Genomic DNA, 23,670 nt, shown 5'->3' on the forward strand with positions numbered 1-23,670 from the left:
TCCATTTTTTATGAGGACTACAACACTTTTCTGCCTGCTGAGTCTTTTTAATTTCAGAACACACTGATGTGGGTAAACCGCTTTCTTTCTTACCACTACCTTTCTTCTTGACTATTTGTAAAAAAAGAACTTTTGGAGATGTTTTAATTTCATTTTGCTATATTTCTTTTTCTCTTAAGAAATGTTACATGACTTTGTCAGTGGAGATTTTGCATTTATTTATTTTAACTATTTCTTTAAACAAAATATAAAAGCTTGTCTTACTTTTGCTTAGAAAAACTATTAGAAAAGTTGTAATATCTAAGGCAATAGTTTTTACAGGAGCAATTTCAAAATAGTCTTTCAGCCCTGTAAAGCCAGTATAGTCTTCCAGAACTTATAGCTAAGTAGTAATCTAGCATGCTAGCAATTATTATTAATTACTATGAAATATCAGCATACTATTTAGTGTGCTACAAACGATGAGATTATTACTATGCAAAGCTGGTGATACTGGAAACTGTTGTAGATTCTAGAAGTTTTAGAATGTTTATGTTTTGGATTACAGAGGATTAATGGCCATAGATTGTGCTACACTTGATTTTTGGGTATTTTAAGGATTTTTTAAAAATCTTGTTTAAGCAAACAGTATTTTTTGTTCAGTATATTGTTAAGTTACTCCTAAAAGTCATGTTTTTGCTTAAATGAGGATGATGGTTAGCATTTACAAATGAGAGCTGGGGCTAAAATTTATAGCTCTATGAAAATACCTGCTCAATGGTGAGCAAAAGCAAATGGAAGGAATTGTCAGAAAATAGAGAATGAAAGGGAGAATGTTGTTGTGGCACTGTGTCCATCCATAAAGCTGTACGGTATCTTAATACCATGGTCTGCTCTAGCATTCCATCTCAAAAATAATTTAATGGAAATGGAAAAGATCCCAAGAGTGAAACATCTTACAGAAGGCACTGCTGGAGATGGGATGCTGGGCTAGATGAAGCTTTAATTTGACCTGCTATGTATTATCAAAAATGTACTTTATTTTCTTAGTTGTATCTATTAAAAGTAAGTAATTTTATTTAAGGTACCTTTATTTAGTTATATGTAATGAATACATTAATTTAAATGTTGGGTTTGTATGCTATTATCCTAATTACCATTTCAATCCAAACGTATCTTGGTATCATTCAAAGTAAAAACAAGTGAATTATGTGTGTCTCATTCACTATGCTCACTGATAAAAATGCATATATAAATTACACCATGAAAGTACATGAAACATGAACTGAAACAATGTGAAACGTGGACGGATGCAATGTGGGAAACGAACAGTATCTTTCTGGTTGTCAAAAATAACAATCAACTTTACTTTAAAGATTATATTTTAATGATAATGCTGATCTATGAGAATTATCTGTTTCCGAGGAATTAAAGCACAGATTAAAATCGCTTGCATAAATCAATATTTCCTCCTTATTGATTTTGAACATGCTTTAAAGTTATAAAATATATCTGTGTTAACAAATCAAAGTAGTTTTAGAGAGAATATTGTTATATCTGACTAGTTTCATATCAGTATTTCACAAAAGGTAATTTTTTTTCTAGTCTAGGAAAATGACAGTAATATCTGGATATTCAATCTTTTTATTTGTTTTTGGTTTTCAGCCTGGATATTAGATTCACTGTTCTACAGTTCAAGCATTGAAACTTTCAGTCTGAACAAGTAAGATCTATAAATTACAGTTTCTTCGTATTTAATGTTAGATGTAAACAGTAATAAAAAAATCAAATAACCTTTAAAAGATGTCTGTATTTATGTTCAAGTTATACAATATAGCTACTTATTAACATTGTAAAAAGTCTTGCTCTAAAATGTTTTTAAAGGTAGACTCTATAGAGAATTTTAATTAAAAATTCTCTATTTCAACACATCATAGATATAAAATTTTGGATTAATAACTTTTTCTGACAAAATATTTTTCTGAATTGGATGTTTCTCATGTTAGCTGTTTTGTAGTAATTTCTATGGTTTATTCCAAAATATCACAGGTAATTTCAGACTTGTAAAGACTAATTTCTCCCTTTTCCTCACAATTATACAGAAGCTTAAGTTTTATAAAGTTATTCCTGAAAAATGCTAATTTACTGTAATATTCAAGGTCTAAAAATCTCAGAGGAATGATAGTCCAGTTTTATTTTGACACATGGAGGTAAATAAATGTCCCCAATATTTATTTTAAAATTCCACACTATGAAATTACAAATTTGCAAAAAATGTAAAATTCTCAAAAGGGAGCACTCTCTGCTTGTGGCACATACACATGTGCCCACAAAAGACACTCCCAAGACTACCCTAGTAAAGTATCACAGAATCACAGAATGTTAGGGATTGAAAGGGACCTCAAAAGATCATCCAGTCCAATCCCCCTGCTGGAGCAGGAACACCCAGATGAGGTTACACAGGAATGTGTCCAGGCGGGTTTTGAATGTCTCCAGGGAAGGAGACTCCACAACTCCCCCGGGCAGCCTTTTAATGTTTTTGCAATGCCAGCCAACATCTTAGACATACCATGTGACTTTCATACCCATACTGATACATTCCGTCCTGCATCTTTTTTTACCAGTAACTTCCAATCCATTCACAGAAACTTCTATATTTTTTTCTACATTCCTACTAAGATCTCACCATTCCCTGAATACTATTTTTGCCTGTGTAGATATTAGCCAGTCAGTGCACCACAAAAGTGCACATTGAATACTGAAGGACAATTAATCTGTCAGCTACTGTATGAGCTAGACTTATTCTAAGAAGTTGAATTTTCTCTTCTCAGTGGAATTTATAAAAAGCAACAGAGTACATCTCATTCAAAGAATGGGAAAGATCACCCTCAAGCAAATAGCAGATGACCTTTTGGACTGCAATGTCATGTCTTGTGAAGAAGTGAATACCGTTGTCTGTGAAAAGGTCGAACAAGAAGCCTCAAGAATGGTGATTTACATGATTTTGAATAAAGGTTCAGAAGCCTGCAATATTTTTGTTAAATCAATTGAGAAACACAACCCTTTTCTCTTTCATGACCTGCAAGGATATTGTAAGTATTACTGGTTATATTTTTGTCTTCTAGTCAGGAAAAGTAAATTCTAATTCAAGTTGTGTGGCCTGAATTCTTTCATCTGAGCGAATAAGACAGTGAGCACTAAGAAATTTCACAAACATTAAGACACGTAGAAAGGAAAACCAAATTCTGTGAAAAATGATGAAAGGGTGAAAATCATCTGTGATCACATAGCTGAAGTTCAGACAGTTAAACACGTCCCATCACTTGTTTCTGATAAGTGAATTGTGGGTGAACTGAACACTGGATTAGATCTGTTCTGTTGACAAAATTAATATAAAATCTAATGGGAATATGTAACGAGCTTTTCAACTATAAGCCTCTTCCTGGAAGCTGAAACTACTTGTGCACGGGCTGCAAGTTCATTATGTTGTTAAAGGAATATCTTATTGTAAGGATGAAACACAGACACCTAGCCTAATCTTTCGGCAGTCCCAGAGAGGCATGACATTTGTTACAGAAGCATTTCCCTAAAATAGGTTTCTGTGATTTCCTTCAGTTTGTTGGATTGTGCTGTCTGATTTGGAAACACACGTCTGACTCAGCCCTGTCCCTTAGGCTACATATATGTGCCTTAAAAAGCAGTGCATACAAACCTTCCAGGACTCCCTTTAGATGCTGTTAGATGTTACTACATTTTGTTATGTCCATGATGGAAGGTTCAACTGAGCTTACCTCCAAACGGCATGAAAGCATCTCTTAGACTAACCCAAAGTAACAAAAATGAAAGAGACATAGTTTTAAAAAAGAACTAGGTTAAAAGTTCATTTGGTTCAGCTGTCAAAAACTGTTACTGATTTACAAATATCTCCCTTAATATTCTAATACCTTTCATTTGTATATATAAATGCCATCTTTCCACATGAAAACGTTATTATACAAAAAATGCATACTCTCATCATGCATTTGTACACATAAACTTTCATGTGCTTGTATGCAAGCTTACATTTTTGGAATCCAATGCAGAAATAGGATGAGTTCAAAAGGCCCTAAAATAAGGAATTAAGCAGAACCAAAGTGGTATCTGCAGACTAGATTAATCTCCTGCACAAGGAGTAACTACAGCCCTTATCAATTAAGTCTTGCTTATTTCATTGATTTAGCCAGTGCATTCAAGCAGTTATTCCAAAAGTAATGAAATTTTAATTGACAAACTCATTCACTATTTGATTCACTGATACATTGTCTGTTTGCCCTAGGTACAACCGGTCAAGTGGAACAAGATAAATTAAATGACTTGATTCAGGATTTAAAGTATGTGTATCTATCTTCAGCGTTTCAAAAATATCATCCTCTGGGTAGTGATATTGACATAATTTTTGATTTGGGAACTGCCTATACTGATATCTTGCTGTGGAAAAAAGATATACATAATAGCAGGAAACAGCAGCTGACGCTAAATGTCCTTCTGGAGGAACTGAAAAATCCCTGCATTATAGAAGGAGAAGCTGGGAAAGGAAAAACAACTCTTTTAAAAAGAATTGCTGTACTCTGGGCTTTGGAAAAGTGCTCCACTTTGAAAAAATTCCAATTTATTTTCTTTATCAGCCTGACTAGCACAAGAGGTGGAATATATGAGACTGTCTGTGATCAGCTTCTTTTTGAACGATACCCCATCTGCAAACAAGATTTCATGAAAATGCTACTAGCACGAAGACAAAGGGTCCTTTTTCTGTTCGACGGATATGATGAATTCAAACCCTCAAACTGTCCAGAGATAGAAGCGATGATTAAAGAAAACCACAAATTCAAGAACATGGTTATTATTGCTACCAGGACTGAGTCTATCCATAAAATCAGGCAGTTTGGGTCACTGGTTGCTGAAATTGGAGACCTATCAGACGAGAGTTGCGAGAAGCTCATTAAAAATGTCTTGACAAATAAGCTGGCAGATGGTTTGTTAAACCAGCTTAAAGAGGCCACTTCCATGAAGAACCTTATGAAGACTCCACTCTTTGTCATCATTGCTTGTGCCATCCAAATGGGTGAAAATAATTTTCATCCAAGCACCCAGACTCTACTTTTCTCCACTTTGTATGACTTGATGGTGGAGAAAAACAGGTACAAAACAAAAGAAATAACAGAAAACCATATTATGCTGAGCATAAATCATTGTGGAGACTTAGCTTTAGATGGAATATTTGACCAAAGATTTGATTTTCAGTCTGAGGATTTAGCTGACATAAAAGAAGAAGTCCTGCTAGCTTCAGGTCTTCTAAATAAATACACAGCTCAAAGGCTGAAGCCAACATATAGATTTTTTCATAAATCATTTCAGGAATACACTGCAGGCAGAAAACTTTGCAAATTAGTGACATCCTGCGAAGAAACAGAGGTGAAGAAAGGGTATAGTTATCTACAGAAAATTAATACTATTTCAGATGTTACTAATACTTATTTCAATTTGCTCCTCTACACTTGTGGATCCTCCCTTGATGCCACTAGAGTAATTTTGGACTTATTGAAAAGAATTGATCAACATAGAGATGTTTCTGAACTGTTTTCATTAAAGAATCTGGCTTTGGAAAGAGAATACACAAAAAAATCAGAAAATATAACAGAAAAGGAAGATTTTAAAAGAACAGAAAAGGATATTTTTGCAGAGTGTGTCATTAATTTCTTTTATGAAAGTTCTTCAAAATCAGCATTGAGCAGAGATTTTGAAGAGTTTTTTTGTGATAAAAGTGTTTACATCAATAGTCAAAATATCCCGACTTATTTCTCTGATTTTTTTAGGTACTTACCAAATTGTCTTAGTGTACTAGGACTCATTAAGTTAGATTTTTTTGGCAACTACTCATCAAATAAGGAAACAGATGATAAGAATGTGGAAGACCTTCAAAGTAGTTCACTTAAAACTTACATTCCTGAAAAGGCTGTCTCCTTATTCTTCAACTGGAACCGGAGTCTCAGATCTTTAGAAATTACATTGCAAGATTTCAAGAAGTTAAAGAAACGTGATATTAAATACCTGGGCAAAATATGTTGCTCTGCTGCAAGCCTCAAGCTGCACATCAGCAATAGTGCTGGTATCACAGGAACATTGAATGAAGTCCTTGAAACCTGTGAAAACTTACAAGATCTCACTGTGGAGTCCACACCTCTTACTGTGGAAGATGAGCAACAGATCACAACAATGACAAAGCTGAAAACCTTACATATAAGAGATCTGCAAAGTGAAAATCTAGAAGGTACAGTATTACTGGCAGTAACTGAGATCTTGTAGATAAATGTGGATGAGAGGGTAAAGCAAAGGGGCTCGTGGCTGCCTTGTATATGGAAGATGCCCGGTTTTGATTCATTTGAGAAACGTTATATTGCTAGAATGCAATTCTATATTCATGGTGGAAGTGACTGCATTCTACTCAGTTATGTAAATTTATTTATGTTATTTAGTTGTATAAGTAGGGTCTGGCCTTAGAATTCCCGTGAGTTGCCATGATATTCTTAGTTCTTGCTACACAAAGGCCTTTGATTTAATGTAAGTCGTCATTACATCATATTTTTGGTTCTTGGTACACAATACATTAAAAAATCTGGTTTTAAATAAAATACTATATGTGGGAAAAATTTAACAACTCTGGTCCAAATAATCCACAGTAAATGAGATAATGTCTATACCACCAGTGAAACTTTGTAAGTGCCATGGGATGCAGCCTACCATCACTTTTGCAGTGATGCATATGTTTTTGGGAACCAAATGAAAGTGTTGTAGCCTAATCTAAAGCCATAACATTGGACAGAATTTTTCCTTCCTTGCTTCCTACATCTCTGCCATAATTTCTGGGTAAGCATTTTTTTTGAAGAAGTCTAGTTCTGATGTTAATACCTAATATGGTGGAAAACCTGCAGTATCTTTTGGTAAGTCATTCCTATAATCAATTAAATGCTTCTACCTTGAAAAAATGTTTTCTCTTAAAATTACAATGGCATAATAAAGTAAAGCATAGTAACTATAGTGTAGCATGCTCCAGACTTACCTGAGGTGAAGGATTCTGCAATTAGGATGAAGGACATGTATTTCCTTATGTTGCGCATCACACACATACAGGATTCTTCAGCACTATTGTTAGAGCAGGGTGCTAGTGGAAGATTGAGGCATTTTTGAACAAAACTATTCACAAAAACCTAATATCACTGAAATGTATCTATTCTACCAATTAATTTGTTTGTTCATTAAATCAACATGCTGATGGGGTTTTTTTTTTGGCAGGTGGACTTATTGATGGAATAAAGAAACTTGTGAATGCTGAAGGGCTTGTACTTGACAACATAAGTATGGATGAAGCTGATGCAAAAAAATTAGGTAACTTCCTCTATCCTATTTTACACCATAAGCAAGTAAATAGTGCTGAGAATGTGAATTTTTAGTAAGTTGGTCTGAAGTTTTTACACTACAGGGACTTGAAAATCCTACAATCTAATTTAGAGAAGTGATTTCTTATAAATTTTAATTGAAGTCTTGGTATGTTCTGTATTCTGATTGTCTCAAAGTATTGGAGTGCTCCTTCCAAGTTAGTAATGCGTACTGTTGTCAAGCAGATCTAACATACCGATCCCAGGACTGGCTGTTGTGCATGAACTGGAAGTCAGGAGGTTGTAAAGGTGGTATATTAATAGTTCCCTTCACTGGCCTATTGCTGCCTGTCAGCAAGGTCAGTTGCCAGATACCAAGGTTGAAAAGTTCAAATAATGTTCGTTAGGGCCACACAACCCTGTAACTGATATGGAGATGGCAATTCATATGTCTACCCATCCTCACTTTGATGGCTTGGTAAAAAAATGCTTGGATTTGTTCCACAGGAAGATCACATTTTTTTGCAAACAAAAATTACCAAACATCTCATGGCACCAAAATATAGATAGTTGTAATATGCCAGGCAGTAAACAACTAATTCTGTCCAGCCAGTTGATGTGATCAAGATACCATAAACATTACAAAACAGTTCACATAACAATGTGAACTGTTTTGTTTTGTTTGTTTTGTTTTGTTTGTTTTTTTTCCATTCATAGCTGAAGGTATCAGAAATTTGAGAAAGCTCCGCTTACTTTACATGAATCACTTGACAACTATTGGGGATGGCATAACCTACATTGTGACATCAGTCTCTGGTGAACTAAGTGAACTTGAAGAAATCCAGCTAATCAACTGCTGTATCTCCAGTGACGCTGTGGAAATTCTAGGTAAGAATAGTAATACTAACTTTACAAACCGAATATGTGTGTTTTGAAAATCAAACCAAAATTTTATAACAGAAGAAAAAAGCATATATGGATAAAATCAGAAATACATAGGTTCACAATGAGTTTCAGTCAGCAGAGATGTAAAATGCAGCAAGGAAGTTTATATAAAGCTTTTATGGAAATTCTAAGTATAAAGTTTATATGATCGAGAAAGATAAACTACAACATAGCTCTGTAAACAAACAATATAGGAAAGCAAATAATGGTTGATACAATCAAAACTAGTTTTCGAAGTTGTTTTTGTTCTGTGGAAGACTGGAAATACTATGCAATTGCAAAAAACATGTGCTGGTGAGTCCTGAACAACAAATCTGTGCCCAACCTCAGTATCATAACTAAGAAATGTATAAAGAAATCGAGAGAGCACCAAGAATGTAACTTATGAGGAGTGGTTCAGTTTTGTGTTAGTTGAGAAGTCTGAAAAAGATACGATAACATTTTTATGCCCTTTAAACATTATTACGAGGAGTTAATAATCAACTATTCTTTTTGTCCATGGGGAGAACAAAGTAGCTACATTTGCAACACTGTAGCTTAGATTGGATATTGGCAGAAACTTTCTAAAGTCAAGAAGGTAAAATAGCACCTAGGGAGAATATGGAAAATTTCAAAGAACAAGATAATAAATACATATCATGAATGGTTTAGGCTTATCCAGTATCCTGCCCCATTACAGCTGTCTAGAATTAAATGTTCCACATAGTCCCACTCTTACAAATTCCCTGTTCCTGTAAAAAGTACATTTCTATATCATAATACAAAACTCAACAGCTTTGTGAAGCAGGACATTGAAGTCTCCGGGGCTTAAACCACTAAAGAATCTCCCATCTATTCAGACAGCTTTGTCCTTCTTCTGTGTTGCAAAGATGTCTTAAAGTTGTCTTATCACCACTGCAGATTCATTTAGCCACCAGAGTAAGTTATACAAACCATTACTCCAGTTCTTACAGCTGGCCAGGTCTTATATTTTTTCAATTCCTGGAGACACAATTAAGAACAAGAGCACAGTTTGCATCAGAGAGGTGTTGGAAAAGCAAGAAAAACCTGGAGGGTTTTAAACATTTTGTCTTGCTGTTCATTAAAATTCAAAGCTAAGAAAGGTGCAACAGAAGATAAGTCACGCTGCACTGAACACATGTATAACAAGATTTTTTTCCTCCTGTAGCTCAGAATCTCTGTAATTTGCCAAAACTGAATGTACTTGATTTGTCAGAAAATTACTTAGAAAATAAAGGAAAAGATGCTATCCACAGACTTGGTAAGTAAGAAGGTCTCTTTAGATAAACCATTTAAATTGGGAATAAGCTTCAGTTCTATGACTTATCCAGACAGAAATTCAATAATTCTTTCATCTTTTATTTTTAAGTAGGATATAATTGGTATCCTGAACCATTTCCTATCAGTAGAATGGGAAGTTTTTAGAAGTAAGGAATATTGTATGCAATTGGCTACTCTGTCTTTGCTATCAAGGCAACAGTCTTGAAGTCTCTAACCTACCAGTGTTTTCTTCACTGTTGAAATACAATTTGGTTTAACTTTTTAAAGTTATTTTTCACTCAGCTGTTATAACAAAACAATTTTACACTTATTTTCATTTAGTTGACGGCTTAAACGTCCTGCCTGGGATGAAAGTGCTGATGCTTCCTTGGGGAGATGATGTAAAGTTTTGCCTAACAAAATTGTTGGAACTACTGGAAACAATGCCACACCTGACAAAACTTGGATTGAGGAAATGGAGCCTCACTGATGTGGAGGTCAGAATTCTAGGTAAGGAAAGGTACTGTGGATGATCAAGAGATGATGGACAAAAAACAGAAAAAAACCCCCAAAAATAATTAAAAAAACCCCCAACAAACAAACAAAAACACACCACACACACAAAACAACCGAAAACAAACAAAAAAACCCAACAGTTCAGGAAACCCAGCAACTTTTAATAATGTAAATGAAATAGCATTGAGTCTGAGTAGGAGATATGTATATGTATTATTAGATTAACCAAATAATGCCTATATTTCTACTCAATGAGGACCATTTTTCACTGTGTAAGTAGTGCAAGGAAGACTGCAGGCAACTGGAGGTCGCTGGTGAAGAATCTTCTTGGGAGGGAATCTTTTCTGATTGACAGATCGATTATCTCCTCCATAAGTATGACAGGAATACCAGTGGACTATTCTTAAATCAAATCTTCCACTGACATAATGTCTGTTATGGAATGTATGTCAATAGTAGAGCTGAAGAAGGCCAATACTAGTACAATTTTTGTCAAGGTAGATAGCTGAAGATCAGGGAGATATAAAAACTACCTGGATCCACGTGACTCACCCCTTCTGAGGCTGCAATAGCAATGAAATGTCAGAATGAATGAGAATTTTCATGAGCCTGATCTTGCAGTGCTTTTGTGAGTAAACATGGGCAGCAGTCCAGAGCTCCATTTAAGTTAATGACCTTTTTGTAGTTAAAAGGATCCTGTTGTACGCAAGATACTACAGGTTAAGTTTTAACAAGGAAGAAAAGTGTTGATATAAAAACGTCGTAATGTGTTGCTGCTATATTTTACATTCTTGGTTCTTAGTAAGAAAAAATAAACTAACATGCAAACACCTATTTAAATCATTTTCTATTAACAGTGGTATTTCTTTAAGCGTAGAAGTTCAGCTGAATTCAATAAGACTCAATTCTTCAATATCCTGAACAGGAATAATTCTCTTCATTAGGGCTTGAAGCAAAAATAAATATATAAAAAAATATATGTTCACAGGCAATTTTTTTGAGAAAGAACACCTGCAGAACCTTCAGCACTTGGACTTGGCCATGAATTGTGTGACAAGCGATGGCTGGCTTTCCTTCATGCAGCCACTGATCTCGCTCAAGAAGCTGGTGTCTGTAGATTTCAGCAGCAAAAAAGACTGGGTGCCTGCATCACTGTTAGTCTGCAAATTAAGTCAGGTACTAACCACACTGAATTATTTAAAAGAGATTAAAGTGACTGGATGGAATTTTGATCGCCATGATCTTGGACTTATTAATGATGCAAAGATAAACTGCAGAAAACAGTTTCAGCTAGTGCATTCTTGAAGAGAACAAGCTTTCCCAGTGTGCACTCACGATCTTTCATATTTGAGAAATGCTTTTCTCTATAACCACACATTGAATCATTGGCTCTGGGGTTATTTGGATCTCCTGGTCTGCTAGTGAGACTGGAATGCGAGTACTGTCACATCCTCTTCTGGGAGAAACAGGTCAAAAGAAAGTCAGAGAGAGATCACTTTGCATTAGCCCCAGATGCTGCAACTTGTCATGTCTCTCAGACTTTAAATGGTTTCAAGTAGTGTTCACTTTGTCTGTGTGTGCTTTCTACGAGCTTGTTTTTATTAGCTTTGAAGTTTAAAACTGTGTATATTAGGAGAAGCTCTTAATAAAAAGGTGAAAAAGTCTGCAACTTGATGGATAATACGTAGGTGTTCTACCAGGTTTTTTTATGTTTGTTTGTTTTTAAGTTAGACATTGTAGTTGTCTGATCTAGCACAGAGAAGCTTTTCCTCCTGGCAAGGAAATTCTAATATAGTTACATCTCTAAAATACATTACAGGAAAATTTATTGCACAGCCAGGATACGCCAATGAAAAATCAGACCTCTAAAATAGCAACAGTATGAATAGAGCATATTAGCTCCACAAAAGAGGGCATTGTCACACAGCGGCCATGAATTAAACAGAGATGTAAACAGGAGCTATTCTGCAGTTATTAGCCACAAACAAATTCTTACCCCATAGCAAAACACCAAATAGTTTATCTCAAGTGACTGTTACCATCTTTAAACGACCACCACTTTGGCTTGCAAAATGAAGTCAGCATTTAGTGCTTTCTTTCACAGTAAGCTCCCTCACATTTCACATGTGGTAAGAGTCCTGGTGCAGACAAGCCAGCATGCAGTCTCCAGGCCCTCATCGTCCACAAACACCCCAGGAGAGAACTGTGTACACAAGGCAGCTCCAAATACAGCAAAAGAAAACAGGAGTCATTTGGCAACTTGTGTAAAAAGTGGTGGGCAAGGCAAGACAGCAGACCCTTGTTTCCAGTCTGCCACTGGAATGAAGGGACAGGAGCACCAGTCAGAGCTGCGATTTCACTTCTCCAGGTAGTGTTGAACCGTGGGTGCTTGTACATCATGAACCCACTAACTCTGTGTTATCTCCTCATAAAGTGCTTGTACTCGTGAGGTCAGTTTTGTGCCAGAGGGTGCTTCAAAGCTATTTAATTAATCTCTCTGTGCCTTGACAGTGAAAAGAAACACAACCTTTTCCACATAGTTAGGATCCTTCAAAGGCATGATCCCAATTCAGCAAAGCACTGAATTCAGTGCAAGTGCATTAAGTTATCCCTCTGACACAGACTAGAAAATACTTCTTTTTTTTTTTTTTTCCCAAGCAGCAAAACTCTATATCGAATATATATACTGAAAACTGAATAAAGCTGAGTAAAACAGAAAAACAGATTAAAAATTACTAGGGTGCATCTGTGAAAAAAGGCACATGGATTTCTGTAGAAAATACGTATTTTTTGTTTTAACACAGGGAGGGGATCTCAAAATAATACAGTTTAAAATAGATAGTTTCAACATTTATGAACTTCAGTCCTTTCAATTTCTTAGTTGCTTAGCAGGGCAACTTTGTGCTCCATAGCTCTATTTCAGATTGGTGTGAAAGAATAACCACTTGGTAACCCCTGCATCTCTCTTCCCACAGCTGTATTTGGTTTCTTTGCTTCCTGCTCCCTCAGCAGACTATACTTCTCATCAAAGACTGTAGTTAATGTTGTTTACAGTAGAAACCATGAAAAGTTGAATAAATTAGAGATACCATTTTTATTCTGTGCATTCCTTTGTTTATTCTTTGTCACTGGCACCCAATTCTGCAGACCCAGGCAAATTTTTGCCTCCACAGCTTTGTTCTGTAAGAAAAAATAACTAGAAAAGCACAGTCTTTATTTTCTGTCGGATGTTGAATTGCAACATAGTGAGCGTTCTTGTCTTGAGATGTATAAATCCACTCTGACAGTTAAGACATATGATACAAAACCAAAGAGCTCTATTAGGCCTCATAATTAATGTACTAGGATGTGGACAGGTGCTTGAAACAACGAACACATCTTCAAAGGACTTCATTTTCCATTTGAAGGTGGCTGTGAAAACTCGTATCTAGAAGCAGCTGACAGAAAAGGTTTAATAGCTATTACTGAACCTGAAGAAGAAAAGTGTGGGTAGTCCAGGCAGGTGGCCTTGGAAGAACAAGATCTTGGAGAGATGATGGTAAAAATACAGTCTTGGAGCTTGAACTGAGATGGTTGATCCTTTTTTCTGAGGATGATTGCCATTAAGGCACCTTAGGAAGAAACTTAGGAGGCAAACCAGGAGCTCAGACAAGTTGCTGAGAAATTAGAATGACCAAGAAAATAGTTACTTTGTGCTCCAGGTGGCTCTGCAGTTTTCTTGCCAGTTGGCATCTCAGATGCAATAGGGCCAACCTGGAAGCCTGAGCTATGGAGGAGGCAGATTTGGGTAAGGCCTGGAGAGAAAATATGAGCCAGATGAGGGCTTATGTCTGGTGCTGTGCCAGAAGCCAAAGGACTATGTGAGCACTGAGGCAAGTGCCTTCCTTGAGCTATAAATGGGATATGTAAACTTTTTCAGTGGAGATAAAGAAGGGAGAAGAGTCCACGGAGTCACAAAAATGAACAAATGATGTTGCTGGCACAGCTGGGGACAAATCTGTACAAGTTTAATTTGACAGTGCTATCAAATTGAACTGCTGACTTCACTTGTTTTTAGGCTCTTCTGCTATTCAGCCTTATTCTTCCAGTCTGAAGAACTTTCTGTTTTCTATGAAAAAATTAACAAAACCATGCATAATTTAATTATTGTAATTAAAGGACTATTCTGTTCTTTCCAGTGTGTTGTGTGGTCTTTTATCCCAGCATGTTGTGTTTTCAGAGAGAGTGTTTTGCAGTGGCAGCCTTTTGCCCTCACTTTGTGCTGATATAGGTACACACATATAGTGCATGACAATGGAAAATCAGGCCCTGGAAATGTGGAAGATTATGTTGTATGGAGAAGTGGAGTGTGTTCCATGTCTTGTGCCATGAGAAACAAGTGCCCTAAACTCTTATCCTTGAAGGAAACCTTTACTTTTGGTAAGCAGTGGAAAAGTCTTTGTTAGGACTTTTGACAGGGAGAAAAAAAGCAAGCAACCAAAGAGCAATGTTTTAAACACTTTCAAAAATGGGTAAGTGAGCCTTTGGAAGACAGTTCTAAAGAGGAGTCAGTTGCAGCCTGTGGATAGTCTCAGTCCTACTGGAAGAAAGGCATAATAAGGCCAGACACCAGTTGTTCCATGGTGTGTCTTTTCCTCACTACACAGCGTATTTCAGTACTTCTATGAAAAATTAAGCAGCAGTGTCCTCCCCTCCATCCTATAAAGCAAATGAGCCTGAGGCGTATATAAAACTGATTTTTCACATTCTCTCAGTTGCTTACGCCAGTTTTCCTCCACAATATCTTGAATCATATTCTTTTATATTTTGTACGTGCTTGTAGTAAGCACAGTAGTGCTGCCTGTAAACATGAACAATTTTAGGTTTGTTTTTACAGTCTATCCCCTTCCTTCCTAAAGGTCTGATGATTAACAAGCTGAGTTATAATGCTATTGGTACAGAATCACAACTTAGGGATAAAAAGATGTTGACGAGATAGTTAAAATGTCAAAACATAGATATACAGAAAGCAGGAAACTGCACCCTACAGAAGATCATTGTCTGTTGTTACAATGCTGTATAGTGTATGTTTTCAATGATTTATGAACGATCATTTAATCTGCCTTCCCAGCCCTCTGGACCTGAATTAGTCTCTTGATAGCTCTGATTAACTTGGCCCCCTTCAGTCATATAATGCTGTTTTTGCTTGCAGATAAGCAGCTTTTGGTTCGTTGTATTTGGACTGTTTCCCACAAGTGGTATAAATGTGTCCTTAATGCTTCTTACAAGTTTGCTAATAAGATTAGAAGGATGATTGTAATATTTGTTGATTAGTATCCAGTATACTGCTAATCCATTATGGCGGTGAGGAAAGGGAAGTGCACAGCATGGATTTGAACATAAATCTCAAACAGTAGCACTTGTTAACTTTCAGCAGCTTATGGATTTTATTGTGCTCATTGCTAATTAAAATTCTTACACAGAAAGCTTGTTTCACCCTAGGATTGACCTGCCTCATATGATGCACTGAGGTGGCAATTTCCTTGAATTAGGGTAGTTTGGGCATGTGACAAGTAATATTCTCTGATCACCTTCCTCATTGTGAGTCTCTAATAACTAGCTAGCACGCAAGAAGAGCATTAATGTCCTTATGGTGTTAGTTTTCTTGTGTGAAAACACAACGGATTCCAGTGGAAGGAAAATAAGATTGGGACTATTTCTAACCACAGAGATTGCTTCACATATGACAAGCAATTATTTGAATTTATTCCTCTGCATTTGTTCTCCTTTTCTCCTTTAACTTTACTTCATTCTATTCCCATCTTTTTTTTCCCTGTGAATCTTCCATGACATCCTTTTTTTTAAAAAAAAAACTAAATTTTTATTGGAATATAGCAATGATCAGGTAACTTTTGTGGGAGCTAGCTCAAATTATTTCAAGACTGGGACCTCAAAAATTAGCCAGAGATTCAGATCAAATGGTGCCAGTTGCCAAAAGGTAGAAAATAACAATAATAACAGGGTTTTTTTTTTCCATGGTAAAACTCACAAAATATTCTGCAAATTACAAAAATATAGTAGGGAGAACAGCAAATGGTTGTTTCTCTTCAAGCCTGTGAATATCCCAGTATCCAGAGAGAAATGCACTTGCAGAAACCCAGCTACTTCTAAGCCTTCTTCATGGCACACAGGTGTCTCAGGAGCTCTACTCCACAATCCCTTAGGCTCTTTACTCAAAATAACCCCAGACCACTTCCATATTGAAGGTTTGAGGGTACAAATGTGGAACATACCTATAATAGCTCAGCACTGCTAGTAGCAATAGTGTCTTACTGGAAAACTCTGGTAGGAGCTCATGAACTCAGGGCAAGAGAGCACGCCAGGTCGAGATAAGCCTTAAAAAGGCCTAAACAACCCCTGTTCTGGTCAATATCTTAGAAGATGAGAGTGATCGTGCATGATTGGTAGGAAGCAAACCTTCTCCAGCACTACATGAAAAGAAATGAGGGTGACTGGGAGGTTTTTCTGCAGGCTTTAGGACAAAACCAAAAATTCCATGAAACCCACAGCCTGGAAAATGAGTCAGTGTACTAATATACCACATCAGTCAGGGTTACACTGTTGTAGAGTATTAGTCAGCTCACGAGAATATATTATATGTTCCCTGACCCTGAGGGCTTTTCCCTGGCAGATTTGCAGCAGCGTGTGTCATTTGGGCCAACACTCACAGGCGGTTTTGCAGAGTTGTTCTCCATGGATGCCACTGGGATCTTCAGCGAGCCTGCGCTTCACTGCGCCTTCACCTCCTCTGGCTCCTGAATGTGCTCAGTCTCATCTTTTGCAGTGTACTAATGCTAGACTGGCCCTGGCACAGAATCACCCTTAAAACTCCTTCTGCTGACCATGAGAACATGAGAAAAACCTCTGTGAAGCTTCAGCAAAGATTCAACAAAAATTTGAGATCAAAGGTAATTGAATTACAGAGCTGCTGCTCTACATAAGCAATCAATGATTCTACTGCTACATCAGAGATCAGGAATGATTCCTCAATATTTGCTTCATTCCAAGCAGGAAGCTTTTCATTTATGTCAAGATGACAATTGCAAGAGCAATTTGTTTTCTAATTAAACCTGGCACTGACTTTCTGTTTCAAAGCCTGACCTAGCTCCTGCAAAAAATCCACAATAAAATTTCAAGCTACGCTTTAGAGGCAGAGGAAAACCAGCTTAGTTCTTGAAAATATGAAGTGATCTTCACACATTGTCAACTGTAAGAGCAGATTTGCTAGCCAAAATACTGGCAATGCTAGCAAAATAAAGATGGAATAACAAATTGAGTGTAAACCATCCTATCTCCTGCCTTAAAGACAAAACAGAAAATATTTCCTCTACAGACTTGGTTAGCAAAAGTTTTGTGACAAATGAAAACAGCTAATTATCTGAATTGTACTTGAGCCTATACAATTTTATTTAGCAAGGGCTCTAAGGAAACATTACATTAACTTCATTTTACTGTGGGAAGTTTGAAGAGTTGTCTTAAAGGAATTTTTCGTAAGAAAGTACAAAATGTAGCCTAAAAAGATGGAGACTTGTAATATTTTTATTATTCATTGCGTAGTATGATTAGTTTTGTGTATTTCTACTTTATTTTAGTTTAGGCACTTCAATAAAATATATAAACTAGAAACAGATACTGGATCACATTGTCCTCAGTTAACAGGATATGCTGGAACTTTTCTGACCTTGGAATGTGTGTGAGCCAGTTAATCAGATCCAGTGCTCCAAATAAATTATGGGTTAGTCTATTATATTTATTAGCAGCCACTGGGTGTCACTGTGCCTCTACAAATACAGATTAAAACGGGCTTGATAATAAGGAAACAAATGTGTAAAAATTGCACGTAATGCATACCATTATTGTGTCTTTATCTGGAACTGTCAGGTTGCTTATTCAACAGTGCATACAAAACTCTTTAAAAAGACTAAGTAATGATCTGCCAATGATCAGAAAACTAGAAACCATCTAGGAGGTTTCCCTAGGAAAAAGATACTCCTTAATTTGCTTTTTATACAGTCTATAACTGTGATTGCTGGCATCAGCATGGGTGTAGCTCATTTTATATTTCTTTGCTTGCAATGCACTGGCTACAAAAAAAAGGCTGCCATACATTTTGTCCTACCTCTGAAGTACTGTGTTATTAAAGCCTCATACCTTCTTGCAGTTAGAGGCCATTCTCATTTAAAAGATTCATAGTGGCTATAAATATCAATTTCAGCATGGAATTCAGCCTGTAAACAATGTGTGCTCCAGAAGGAAGTTCTTTCTTCAGTGAATATTTTAACAAGATTGATTATGGCACGTAACAGCTCAAAATGCTGGGTTCTAACCCTCTATTTCACCAACAGCTTTCACTCCAACCGCAGAAACAAAGGCCAGGATGACTTCTAGGCTCTGAACAGACCACTGTAGATATTATACTCCCAAAATACTTCTCCAGCTATATAGGTTCCACAAGACAGAGAGCAGTTGTCAGTGAGGGACAGCAAAGCTGAGCTCAGCAGCAGGAGCCCGGCCTGGAGCTGTGCTGTGCTGAGCTCCTGCCAGCAAGGGCTGAGGGGCTGCTGCAGGACTGGCAGCGTGTGCCGTGTCAGGGGAGGAAGGAACCTGGATCCTGCTCACCACAATACTTTAAGGTCCTCACCGGAGAGTTTAAGTGTGTGAGTGGGCTCTCACAGTCCTTTTTCATATGGTTCTGCCATGTATCGTTGACATGAGCTGCACACGTGCAAGGCTCAGAAGAAATATATGGTGATACTCTTCTGGCATCTGTGGATTTTACACAAGCATGATCAGAAAGCATTAAGACTGGCATGTTCTCCTGAATATATGAGAAGCAAGAATTCTTTAGCCTTGCTTCTATGGTTTCCACAGAGCAAGGACCAAAAGTGCTGGTGAAATGCTTTTATATTTGGGGTCAATTTCATGTGAAGCATTTATAATGGCAACAGGCAGCTGTAAGTATCAACGACAGTACTCAGGCTGATCAACCACAGCAAGAGAGACAGGAAGGTCAGTGTCCTGGAGAAGAGAGAATGGTACTGGCTTAGTGTGAGCCATATGTATTTTGTCTTCTGAAGTCTGAACATACATTTAAAACATTCTCTAGTGAAGGGCTGGAGCAAGTATGCAGTTTGCTCTGCTTCTGTGAGTCTGTAGATGCCTAAGCAGTTGCATAGATTGAGGCCTTAACACCGAGGCTAGAATTGACTAAAACTTTTTTTCTTTTTCCCCCTGAAATGTGGAAAATTTCCCTTCTGATTTGGATGGAAACTAGAGTTATTTTCATCCCGCACAAATTTCTATGGTCTTCTTGTTTTGTTATTTTTTTTCAAAAGGCAATGAAGCTGACTTATCTCCTGGGGACTCCCTGTCGGGTTTGCTGCTGCAGCCCTGCGGCCTGGCACAGCTCTGCTCTCTGGCAGAGAGCCCAGGACACTCAAAAGCCCCCATCTGTGTCCTGCCTTCCCGGCTCCTAACCCCAGCTCAGGCAGCCTTCAAAACTGCAGTGTCTACACTTGGCACCCGGCCCCCCAGCAGGGAGACTGGAGGTCTTGTGAGCCCCGGTGTTAACTGAGGGTCCTAAGGGACCCCCGGGGGTTGGGGAGAAGGGAATACTGCAGCTGGACAGGCAGGGGCTGGAAATCCCGGGGACCTCTAACCTCAGGGCTAGCCTGAAGAGCAGGTACCGTGCTTTGGACGTTCTGTGAGCACATCTACATGGGTGCCACCATCAGTCTGCCATTAGCCCAGCCCCTGTCCAAAACCAAATTCGATCTCTCAGGCCCCAGATCAGGCATATACCTGTGGGAGCGAGATTTCTGAAGAGCTGGTCTCTGAGGTGCTACATCTCTCTGCCCAAGTCTGTAATGGCAATGTCCTCAGCCACCTTCCTGATATTGAGCAAAGCCAGGTGCTGTTTGCCCCTTTCCCTTTCCCAGCGAGGTTTTTCAGGGCTGGACATGAGAGGAGCAGTCCTTTTGCTGCCAGGATGGAGACTGAGGTGCTGGATTATTTCTGCTCTGCTCTTCTTCTGTCAGGAGGGCTGAGCAATGGACCTTCTTTGCTCTCTGCAGAAGCTGTCGTCCGCCGCTATAGACCAGAAGCAGGGCTGGGATACCAGCAACCTATTAGAGGGATTTCTTCTGAGTATTTTGTCAAGTGTGCTCTTCTGCAAAGTAACTTTCTGTTCACAAACTGTAAACTTTGGGTCTTCATCTCCTTCCAACTCAACTCATTTTAAGTGTTGCCAGAACTTTAGACCTTGAAAACACAAACTCCTGAGCAGCCCGTGACATGAATTGTCAGAAAACCGAGCAAGTTTTTAATGGAAGTGTGACTGTGATTTGGGAAATGTTTGTTGAAACCAAACTATTTCCAAAGAATATGTTGCTTTTGACAGATCAGTGTTTTCCAATTATATTACATTTTGTCCTCAAATTCCTGAACAGCTTCAGTCAGGTCTTCGTTCTGGTTCAGTGGCAGCAATGAGATCATCATCCAGTCATGCCAGATAGCAAATCCAGTTTTGTAAAAGGACCTTTCTCAAGCTGTGAGTTTTGACTTTTCTAAGGGTCTTGCCGCTGCTTTAAATTGCCATTTGCATTTCAAATTTTCTTTTCTTGAAGGGAGTCACAGGATGCTAAGAGGAACACCAAAGGCATACATTTATAGTGAGATCATTCGTTCAAATGCAATCAACTGAAAGTGTTGATGACAGTTTTGGCGAGGAAGGTTAAGATGATTACCTTGAGCCAAATAACAAGAAATCAGGGTGTAAAAGCAACATCTGTGGATGTATGTCTCTTGGTTAAAGGCAAATAGGGGCAGGAAGGTAGGAAATGTCAGAACTAACAGGAATTTGCTGACATTCAACTCACATGCTGTGATTGAACTGACATGTCCCTGAATATCCAGCAGTTAGAGCCATTTGCAATGCTGCTAAGAGAGATATTCTCCAGCAGCCTCTCTCTTCAAATATTTAAAATCTTTTTTTTTTTTTTCAGGATTCCCTCTGAGGTTTTATTTGGCTTACTGTGTTACACATGCTTTTATCAGCTATGTTTATTTTCTACTCCAGTCTTAATGATGTCCATGGAGTATATCCATTTTCCTACCCCTAATTGATTAGTGTCAGAGTGCTCTCTGTTTGTTGTTTTTTTTTGTTTTGCTTGTTTGTTTGTTGTTTTTAAATTTTATTTATTTATTTATTTATTTATTTATTTTATTTTTTTTTAACCATTTTGGATTGTGGTACCAGACAGATACTGTGATTTTAACACAGCAGTTCTTAGTAGTAAGATCACCAATCAAGAGCATGCATGTAGAAGTTCTCACATTCTGTTGGTTTGCACTGAGTAGGCTCAGAATGATGCAAAATGTTCCCTGTTTCAAAAATGCCTGTGCAAAATACTGGTGGATCACCAAGATCCAGCAATAAGATTTTAATGCTTTAAATTTCAGGCGATTGGTAAATTCAGATTCAAAGATCATGATCCGAATTGGCTTCAGAACTTTTTGTTTCAAGACAAATCAAAATGTGACAGGACTTGTTTTCAGGGCTATTCATGATTTGCTTCCTTGCTAGGGAAATAAGATGTTCATTTGAGGGGACAGGCAAAGCATTCCAGAAATATCAAATAAGAATTTGGTACCATCAGACTTCACCTAGTAAGTGCTTAGATTTGTCTTCAAAGTGAGACTCAAGGAAAACTATCCATAGTGCAGATACGGTCTCAAATCCTTCCAGTCCTCTCTTAAGCAACATTAAACACAGTGAGATCCAGAGAAGTCCACTGTGTGCTAAGGAAACTTGTTAAAACATGCATACTTTTGATCACTCAAGACAACTAATAAACAGAATAGCAAACACTGCTGGACTCAGGACTGCAGGTGAATCGATTTGAAAGTACCTGCATTTACTGACCTTACAGTGAACTTTCCTGAACAGTGGGCAGACGCTGTTACCTTGCACTGTTTGCAAGGTGCGGTAGTGGCACAGCCAGGCCCATCCCTCAAACAGAACTGAAGGGAGTGGCTGAGAACGAGAATTTTCTTTCTCTGGTCTTTTGTACACAGACGTAAGATTTGTTCTGAGCTTCGTGGTTACACTTTGGGCCCGTCTGCCCAGTTCTGTGATATGGGATTTGCCACAGGCTTCTTCATGGGTCACTTGGGAGCCTCTAAAGTACATAGCATGTGAGTAGCTTATTGCTTAAGTTTTACAGGTCTCAAGCAAATAAAACTGTTTGAATAAGAACAATATCTCTTGGACTCAATAAAACTGGAGGATTTTTAGATACAGTTAAAATGGCACACAAGCCAGAAGTATTATTAAAACTGATTCATCTCAGGGCTGTTCTAGCCCAAGAAGCTCACAGCTGGTTTACGTCAAGGTTACTGTGGCTGCAACATCCTGATGAAACCAATTTAAACCTCCCTTATTCATTTTTCTACTGTGTTGTAGCTGTCATCAGTGTACAGACCCAGTGCTAACCCCAAGGATATATTTGAAAAACAAAGGTAAACTTGAGTTTACAGGTTTTGGTTAAACAGATATAAAACCCTATAAAATATCAGAGCCTATCTAGATCTTCAGTTCAATGTAAATTCAGAGGATTGCCACAGAAACAAGTCCAACTTTTTTTTTTTCATACTGGAAGAAACTAATGAATTAGAGCAGTGAGTTAAATAATTTAGAAGATGAGTACGGATGACTGCTTAACTCTGAAGCAGCAAGCTTGTTCTATTTATAGCATAGTTTCATTTTTTTTTCTCCTTTTTCTGTATGTATTTCAATAATTTACTTATTCACTAATTAATTATTAATTGAGGCCAGTAATCCCACTGCCCTTTTCTATACCGTCAAGTGGAAAATTTGAGTTTAGGAGACTTGCTTCTGAGGTCAGGTGAAGAGGATGCATAGATAAGATGATCAACTTGAGGGCAGAGGTAGTGAGGCTGACGTGTTGGCATATATGAATAGTCCTGTGTCTGATTTATCAAACATAGTGTGATGACACCACTGCATGACTGACAGTTCCATTTCAGAGTCTGGGATGACCCTGCATAATTATCCTTCTGCCTAGAAATAAAAGGGCAAGTTGAATGTTGAATCATAGAATGTCCTGAGTTGGAAGGGACCCACAAGGATCATTGAGTCCAGCTCCTGTCCCTGCATAGGACAACCCCAAAATTCACACCATGTGTCTGAATAGTTCCAAGAGGGAGTATTTCACTGGAAGAAAGTGAAGTTGCAATGCAGAGGATCCCATTTGAATTAGGCAATGCATTACTGGGTGCATGACCTCTTCATTTAAAGTAGGATGCGGACAGTATCTCTTGTCATATTTGAAAGGGGCACATAAAGAAAAACTGTTATGCCACAGGACAAGATACAGAGAGGCAAGCAGACAAGACAGTACATGGCATAATGTCTGGAAAAAAAAAACTATCAGGAGGACTCTCCCTGTGGGTGAAAATGAACCCCTGACAATTATGCATCTAAATTTAAAATATAGAG

The 23,670-nt window shown here is 37.7% G+C and overlaps 1 protein-coding gene across 6 annotated transcripts; it reads left to right on the top strand.

Moving 5' to 3' along the window:
* NLRC4 (NLR family CARD domain containing 4) lies at positions 1-13,209 on the top strand. 6 transcript variants are annotated; one of them, XM_082047980.1, is made up of 10 exons: positions 4-68; positions 1,645-1,702; positions 2,811-3,071; positions 4,295-6,286; positions 7,309-7,401; positions 8,109-8,279; positions 9,505-9,597; positions 9,939-10,106; positions 11,101-11,288; positions 12,217-13,209. In XM_082047980.1, coding segments are annotated over exons 2-10 (2,970 nt in total). In that variant the 5' UTR covers positions 4-68; positions 1,645-1,701; the 3' UTR covers positions 12,220-13,209. The 6 variants fall into 6 exon arrangements, with proteins under 6 accessions (XP_081904103.1, XP_081904106.1, XP_081904107.1 ...); XM_082047981.1 differs by having other exon boundaries at positions 4,295-5,156; positions 5,832-6,286; positions 11,101-13,209; XM_082047977.1 differs by having other exon boundaries at positions 1-72; positions 11,101-13,209.
* The last annotated feature ends 10,461 nt before the right edge of the window (positions 13,210-23,670 follow it).

This window comes from Streptopelia decaocto, assembly GCF_964273445.1.
Source record: "Streptopelia decaocto genome assembly, chromosome: 3".
NCBI lineage: Eukaryota > Metazoa > Chordata > Aves > Columbiformes > Columbidae > Streptopelia > Streptopelia decaocto.